General features: G+C 37.0%; 1 protein-coding gene across 1 annotated transcript; it reads left to right on the top strand.

Moving 5' to 3' along the window:
- Window positions 1-253: 253 nt before the first annotated feature.
- On the top strand, window positions 254-6,264 carry LOC137287429 (mitochondrial transcription rescue factor 1-like). Its single transcript, XM_067819699.1, has 4 exons — window positions 254-796; window positions 1,712-1,884; window positions 3,469-3,541; window positions 4,886-6,264. Exons 1-4 carry the CDS (start codon window positions 530-532, stop codon window positions 5,060-5,062), a joined length of 690 nt encoding a protein of 229 aa, XP_067675800.1. The 5' UTR covers window positions 254-529; the 3' UTR covers window positions 5,063-6,264.
- The last annotated feature ends 2,625 nt before the right edge of the window (window positions 6,265-8,889 follow it).

Below are 8,889 nucleotides of genomic sequence, written 5' to 3' on the forward strand. Positions count from 1 at the left end.
TTATTCGTTATTTGGAATTAGAAGAACTCTAGACTTAATACGCCTTGTTAACTTTGCAGTTTTCAGAGATTTATAATTTTCTGAGGAATAAATAATCGTATGTGATTGAAATGATAGAATCATCACGCCTATCTTGCATTTGTCAGAGTTCGTCTTGTGGTAGAAAAGTATTTTTCTGCAGTTTCCACAACTCTGTTTTTAATAACAACGAAGTTGTATTGAAAGATGCTACAGTCCGTTCGACGTTCATTTCATCTTTTACATTTTCACGCACCCGACAACTTCCGGTTCCATGTGTTCTCGTGTATCGGAACGTCTTTTTGGAGTTCCGTTCACTTTTGCCCTATCCCTTTTTCATGACACTTTACATTACTTCGATAGGACATTTTAGAGCTGTTAACGTGTTAGTTCAAGGGGATATAGGCCCTTCATTCTCTATGTTTATGTTAAAGTATTTCACTAACGGTTGAGACAGATTCGGTTTTCGTGTATTGGGTGTAGACTATATAGCTTGTTGCTGCATTTCAGCATGCCATGTACACGTTTATTTATGCACGAGGGGAAAAATATATTCAGCTCTATCGTGAAGCATAGGTCGTTTGTGCCTGTCAGTGTTTACATTTTCGACAACTATACATCACTGCATGAGAGACAGTTGCGTCTGTTTTGGCGACCCTTTCACAGTGGGATTTCACTGAACACCGATCAAACATGGGGTGTATCCAAATTATTGACCCCTTCACATTGTTTATGTAATAGTGTTAGAGGATATACAAGGAAGAGAAGTAAAAGCAAGGTAATTTCGTATGTGTATTTGAATCACAAATTTATGAGAGGTGAAATAATAGACGGTGTAAGGTATACAAGACCGGAGTCGAAATTTGGTTAGGCTTGATTTGTGGATCGCTGAAATTATCATGCTAAATCTTGTATGATATCATGAAGTGCTAGTTTAGATGTACACACAATGCCATGGTTCGCTAATAAAAATGTTCCGAATCTGTGCGTTACACGTAAATAGACTAAATCTATGTTCTGCACTGAGTTAAGTAGCTCAAGATCACTAATGCCGTCAATAGCAAATTGTATTTTACCAAACATCAGGTGAAAAGGTACCAATAGGCATTAGCACCAATCCTCTCATATCTCGTCATCAGCTATTTTAGGTGTCAGTACTTAGTGCACTGCACTGTCATGCATAGTAATATATAATAACCGACTACATTATCCATAGAAGAAGGTGAAGTCATATTTTGTGTGCCCATGATTGAGTAATGATTGGAAATGCCTTCGGTATACAAATATTTTGAAGTGGAATATTAGGCATTATCAATTTGGCTGAATCAATGAATAACATAGTCACTGAGTATACAAAATGAAATTGCATATTTAAAATAGGATTTTCACTGCCCGTCCCTTTCATTTACATGTCAAAGTTATGCAAGTATAAGTGTTGGCATACAGACAGTAAGAACATATTATTTTAGTAAGCAGTGAACTGGAACATTACAGATGTATTACATGAAGTCACAAATATATGAATCAGAGGAATCCTGAACATTGTTGTAGCACAAAGGAGTGATTTGTGGTTGTTTTATGCCACATTCGGCGATATGTGACAATGATTTTAATTTAGCTCAGCGCAGTCTGGAAGACTAGTGATTATAACATGAGTATTGATTAGTGACTTATTATGCCATGTCACATTTAGGCTGACAGCCCCAGTGACAGTGACAGTGACAGCAATGATGATGATGATGATGAAGAAATCGATAGTGAGGATGAGGCTGACTACACTGATCATGGTGGATCTGTGATGAAACTCCATGTCCGCTCTCTCCGAACTGACAGCATTCTCAGCAAAGGAATGAACACAGGACGCGAGTATGACACCATCATTTGTAATTTAGCCATTTATTCCAAGTGTATTTCTGGATTGTATAACAAGGATCCTGTTGGTACCAAATTTTTTAAGACATGTGTCTGTTTAAGAAACGATGTTTTAGCACAATAATAGCTCAGAAAGTTTACTGTTCAAATGATTAAAGAAAAAGTACATTCCATCATGTGTATTTTCGTACGTTTCAAGCACATAACAATGAAGATAAGTCTTTGAATATGTGTATTCACATTTACTTTGATATAATTTTGTGTCCAAAATGTAGATGTGCACTTTGCCCACATTATTGCTATATAATACAATTTTGTACAAAGACGTGTCTGAATGAGTAAAACTGACAACCATCCAGTGTTAGAAATAGATTCAAACTCTCACTAGCCAGTGGGACTAATGACCCAAAAATGTCACTTGCCCTTCAGGCTCCTTACTGGCCTGATTAATTTATGATAATTTGTAGACAATAAAACAGCACATAGGAGAATAGTTACACTGTTCAATTCACAAATTAATTGTTTCAGATTATTAACTCTCAGCCCCTGACACTGATGGGACATACTCTAAGAATACCCATACATTTTCACATTATCTTCACGTTATATTATCTTAAGAACCTCAGTCATCATCACTGGAAGAAGTCTCCACATTATAATTGCCATCACTGTCATAACAGCTGTCACAGTCAGAATCTTGAGCTGCTTGGGTCTCACCACCGTCTCCACCCTCTGCTTCATGTGCATGTAAATATATCTGCTCTCCATGATCCATCTCTGACTCCAGAGATTCCTGGGGCTGGACAGACCTCCTTACCCACCTGGGTTTTGCTTTCAACCAGTGGTGAATCACAGGGGCAATACTCTGACACTTCAGAAATGACCAATGATGTTACTACTTATGATTTAGATAGTTACTTGAAACATAGAGCGTTTGACTGTTTGTTTATGTTTTGGAAGATGATGTTGCCGCTAAAATTGGCTATTCAGGAAACATGATCAGCACCTAAATTATCACAAGTTAGACAGGCCAGACTTGGGTAACTTTTGACAGGCGCAAGCAAAGGTCAACTAGCATTTAGCTAGCGGGCACACAGTTATTTTGAACAATGCAACCATCCTTCATGTTTTAATATTGTGATCCTTGTCACCATTACTAAATGTACCTATGGTACTTTTTCTATGAAAGGAACTATAGTAGGTATTCTTTGATTGCAGTACGAATTGTCTTCTCCTTTTGTTGTTGTGTGCTTTTAGCAGTTTTGCATGAAGATACCTTCTCACGTTGTTACTTGAGGAACAGTATGTTAGCAATAAATTAAACATTTACCTTCAATAAGATGTGTAAAAACATTAGTAAAAGCAAACAAATTTTCCAACCATTTATTTTCTATAGTGAACATGCGCAACCAGTTTATTGACCACTACAATCATGATAAGGAAACTGAGGACCAGAGGAATTCTTGAAATTTAGAAACGTTCAGCTTCTCCAAATACTGTAGTCACAGTTGATAATTATTCATACTGTGATGTTATCACTGATGATATCATTGACAGCCTGCACCATTTTCTTTCCAGGAAAATCGATAAGATGTTTCTTGCTAATCGACTTAGAGTAAATGGCAATGTGCTTCTGAAGAAAAGTAAACAGGTATGTGTAGTTCATTGTAATTTTTGTATATGATGCATTATTAGGTAATGGTGAATAAGGACTTTGCAGTCATCAGATTCTAATAGTGCATCTCAGTCAGTGTAGATGAGAAGAACCAGCTGTTGTGGTATATCTGTGATCAGGATTATCTGTGGAGGTGTATTTGTTATTGTCGAAATGACCTGTGAATATCCAGGTTGGAATTTGCCTTCAGCAACCCATGTTTGTCGTAAGAGGCGACTAATGAGATCGGGTGGCCAGGCCCACTGACTTCATTGACAATCCATTGTATCCCAGCTGTTTAGAAAAAATGCTCATGCTGTTGACCACTGGATTGTCTGGTCCAGACTTGATTATTCACAGATTGACAGGATATAGCTGGAATATTTCCAAGTTTGGAATAGAAGCAAACTCACTCACTGTCAAAATGTCAGTGTGAATGAAGTCTAACAAATGCAAATTTCATGCACTGACTGTAATGTAAAAAGTAATGTAGACATGCTTCAAGGTTGGATGTATTCCTGAGGAGACAGGCAGGTGGCTCCTTGTGTTGTTTCTCCTTCGTGCCAACACTTTAAACAAATAGATAGCATTGTCCTTCTCACCCTAATCTAGGAGTATAGTATCTGGTTTAAGTATCAAAGCATGTAATTTTGTGAGACTGCACAATTTTGAAGAGGAAACTCACAATATGTTGAAGTTAAGTCAGAATTTGTGTAAGTGAAGTCATCAAAATCATATTGACATGAGGATCTTGCTAAGCGACTTAGTGAGAAATCTGAGGGCTGATTCTGCATCATCCCTTTGCTACAGTTTTTCACCTGAGACATTGTGTGATGCCTGACAAAGACACTTTTGATAGGCTAGTCGTTAGGGTATTCGTTCTTCACACATACAATACCATGGTTTGATTCTGTGCAGAGGTCCAGAACAATTGCTGTGTTGACAGATCCAGCTAAATTTTAAGTAGCAAAACACTGACAGTAAATGGCCTTTGTGTCTTTCTGATTGTCGAATTCAAGGTATAAATTGATGATTCCTCTGGCAGATTTTCTTTGACTTACAAACAAGTAGTCAAATCTGAAAGTCCATTACACAGCTACTAACATAGCCTCTTCCCACAATCCACTTTCCGCACCCGCAACACACAGACACTTATATTAGGGCAGTAAGGTAGCCAAGTGGTCAAAGTATTCACTTGTCATGCCAGAGAGCCAGGTTTGATTCCCCTCATTGGAACAATGTGTGAAGCCCATTTCTGGTGTCCCCAACTGTGATATTGCTGGAATACTGCTTAAAGTGGAATAAAACAAAACTCCTTCATTTCATTTCCTTTCATTTCAGTTGGCTGAAGGAGACTGTGTGGACATGATTTTGCAGAATTCAGAAGATGAGACAAAAGTGAAGAGATTGAAGGTGCTGAAGGTTCTGGGTGAAAAGACACGCACTGACAAACATGTTGTTAAAGTTCAAGTGTGGAGGAAGGCATTTGATCCTACCAGCGATGAACATTCCCTTTAGTGGAAGGGAAATGACAGAGATGTGAAGTATTGTACAGGGGTTAAAAAGTCCCATCGCCAGATGCCTAGGACAAGTCAGTTTTCATTTCGAGCAATCAAATAATGGTATCTTACTTGTCCATGGACTACTAGATAATTTCCACTTATGATTTCAAATTGCATATAATCTTGGATTTCATTTCATATCTGCTCATAATGAAGTTATTAAAGATAGTACTATACTAAAGTAGGACTAGTAGAGAGTGAAATTATCAAGCTTTGAAAATAGTCCAGTAAACATTAACATCATGCATTGAATTATAAAATCAGGGCAAGTGGAAAATTAGTCAGGACAAGTTACTGTCTTGAAGTCACTTGAACTGTGGCAAGTGGCTTTTCAAAATATTTTTGAACCCCTGGATGTAGTTAGGGAATAAATGGACTCATAGGTATATATTGAGCCGTTATATTCAGGACAGACTGCTTGCATCTAGGACTAACTGCTTACATCTAGGACTTGTCATTTGCACTGACTGACTGTGTGAGGTTTGACATTGCTTTTAACAGTGGTTCAAGAATATCATGGTAGGGAACACCATTAATGGGCGTGTGAGGAATTGAACCTGGGTCCTTGGAGAGTGAGTTACACTGCTTTTAGCACTATTCCTACAATATCATGGCAGGGGACCCAGAAATGGGCTTCACACATTTTATGCATGTAGGGAATTGAACATTAGTCTTTGGCATGACAAGCAAACACTTCAACCACTGGGCTACCCCCAACATGTCTTTGTCACTTGTATATAGGACTGGCTGCTTTATGTTATGCTGGTCACTTGCATCTAGGACTGATCATCTGGATGTGCAACCTCACAGGAAGTGTTGACCCACTGTCTCAGCTGTGATGACATTAATTTCAAATCTGTTCATGGGGATCCAAACATTTCTTGTTGAGTGATTCCGTTTTAGAGCCATTTTGAAAGCATTGCAGTTTGTCTGCATACCTGCTAATAGGTAGCACTGTGCATGTGTGTGTTACATACAGTCTCGCATGTGCTTTTGGAGCTGCTGTTGTATCATTACTGCTAGTACTGATCTGACACACATGAAATCATACATTATGGGCATTTACAGTGTTAATGTGAATTTATTCCAGTATTATGCAGGAAATTTGAGATTTTTGTTAATTTTATAGAACTTTTATTAATAAAATACTCATTGTTCTGTTAATTTTTTTTTTCACAAGTATGTGATATGCTTGTATCAATGGATGTAGATGTACCATAGTACTTTTAATAAGTGGTAAGGGGCTATTAAATGGGTGTCTATATACTGGATGTTTATCATATGGCCAAGGAAGATCTGAGTTAGGGTCTTTTATGTTTCATGAAAGATGCTTGTAAGAAGCCACTAACAGGATCGGGTGGTCAGGCTTGCTGATTTGGTTAACATGTCATCCCAGTTGCATTGACTGATGCTCACATTGATCACTGGAACGTCTGGTCCAGACTCAATTATTTACAGACCACTACCATATAGCTGGAATATTGCTGAGTGCAGCATAAAATGAAGCTTGTTCACTTTTATCATATACATCCTGGGACAGACTAGCAGGTCTTCATCATTGCTAAGGTCAATAAAACCTGTGTTGGGCCAAAACCTTACCTGTGTAATGTGAAAACACCAATGTACAAACATAACATTATAAAACACCACAACAAATGATGAGAGTATGTAAACAGACTTTAATAATATATGATTAGTAGTAAAATCAATATTAACACAATCAAAAACAGACATAACAAATATCTTGTTCTGAATGCAAAATGGGCATTCTCAATAAATTTAGATGAAAATATGCAGTACTTAAAAATAATAGTACTAACAATTACCATATTATACGTTACAAACGTCTTCCTTGAAATGTATGATTACCCTACTCTCAGTATAGCAATATGACAACTCTCATTTCAGATTTTTAACAACTGACAACAAAACCTTCAATATTATGATCGGGTCATCTAACAAACTACTTTCAGATCCTGCCACATCTATTCTGTTTTCAAGAATAGATATATATTCAAAATAATTGTGTAGCCTCACTTTTATAGACATAATAAATACCTTCAAGTACTCTGATCAGAAATATTTCAAGTCGTATAAAAATTTAAGGCCCCAAAGTATATTACATAGCCTGGTGGCACTTATGATGAATATGTTTGTCATGATTTGAATGTAAGTGCTGCAACAACATATACCTGCAGTTCGAATCTTAACACAAAGTTTCTTTACATTTCTTAAGTACAATGTGATGATCATAAAATAACTTCATATTCCAGAAATGTTTAGTATGTAAAAGATGCACATGTCAAAATCACACGTGCAAGGAATATATACTTCCAAATGGTCTAAAGGTTCAAAACAAAACTAAAACACTTCATTTGCTTACCCTTGACGAGAGAAAACACAATTTCTTCAAGAGGTAGTAGGGTTTTGACCCTTGACCCTATGGTGAAAAGTTCACATACATATATAGTTTTGACAAGGATCATGCATGTGAAAATACTGACTGATGACAAGTGATTGTTGAATATGCTTAGAGCTGTGACAATTGTTAGTGATAACATTTCTCAAAGTAATTACTTAGGAAAATTCAGGTTAAGGTTGTGCCAAGGCATGAGGAAGGGTTAAAAAAAGAGGTAAGATCGAGGTCACCTTCCAAATGTTAAGTGTAAACGTTGATAACTTCATCAATATTAATCCCAAAGGTAAACATTTCTGGCCAATTACAACATTATTTTTTAACTGAACTCAAAGAAAGACTGATCCCATGTGTCACAATGAACTTGTTCATTTCTTTTACCTTGCATCCAACTAACAAATCCTGAAGGACCTCACATGGATGATTTCCACATGTCATTTTCATTTCAATATGTTTTGTATTTTATAAGTTGTTCACTGGTCACGAGGGAGGCATGGGTTGAGGTACCTGTGATGCTTGGATACATTGTAAACAACAGGACAGTGTTCAGCCAATCAGAAAACAACATTTATGTGTGAGGTAAGATAAATAATTCTCTAAACCTCATGAAAACAATATCTTGGATAAATCAATTACTAACTGCTGAATACAAGTCAACATATCTAGAGAAATATTCTGTGTACATGTCCTACCAAGATTATCAGCAGTTTACAAGTTGAGTGTATAAAAGTCTGAATTAAATCGACTAATTGTAAAAATGCAAAACCTTGTCATATTACCCTATTAATCGAATGCAAAAGACATAAATTGTATGACAGTTAATAGGACATGATCACAGACATATAAAACAGCGTAATGGGGGGTTACTTGTCGTATTTTCACACAGCACTGTAAACAAGGGTAGCCTTTATCACTGGTTCATGTTATATATATATACAAATACATGCAAGTAAAATCTGAGCAAATCAGGCCTCTACTTATTAGATACCAGCTGACAATGTGTCAGTATTATTTTTTATACAAAAATACACGAGCTATTTACAGATGAAAACATCAGCAAATGACGGCCAAGTGTTAAACCTTAATCAGCAGTTATTCAACTCCACTAAATAGATCCACTGAAAGTAGAAAGGTCTTAAGACTGCTGTATTACCCTTTTCATCAAATGCTGAAGACGTACAATGTGTGACACTTTCTGATCACAGACATGTATAAACAGTATAATGGGGTTAGGTTATGGCCACTGCACATGCCCACCCTCACACTGGCCAGTCCTGAATGTTCCATATCTTGTTTGTGGGATCAGAACCATGTGCTTCTCATCTGAACTCACATGACCAAGGGGGGTTAATCCTATGAGCAAGCTG

This window comes from Haliotis asinina, chromosome 6 (assembly GCF_037392515.1).
Source record: "Haliotis asinina isolate JCU_RB_2024 chromosome 6, JCU_Hal_asi_v2, whole genome shotgun sequence".
Classification (NCBI taxonomy): Eukaryota; Metazoa; Mollusca; class Gastropoda; order Lepetellida; family Haliotidae; genus Haliotis; species Haliotis asinina.

Bases quoted from the DNA above. Each gene is read 5' to 3' on its own strand.
- LOC137287429 (XM_067819699.1), top strand. From the start codon at position 530: ATGCCATGTACACGTTTATTTATGCACGAGGGGAAAAATATATTCAGC. The intron at 797-1,711 runs GTAATTTCGTAT...TGTCACATTTAG, and splicing joins GGAAGAGAAGTAAAAGCAAG to GCTGACAGCCCCAGTGACAG. The intron at 3,542-4,885 runs GTATGTGTAGTT...CTTTCATTTCAG, and splicing joins TTCTGAAGAAAAGTAAACAG to TTGGCTGAAGGAGACTGTGT.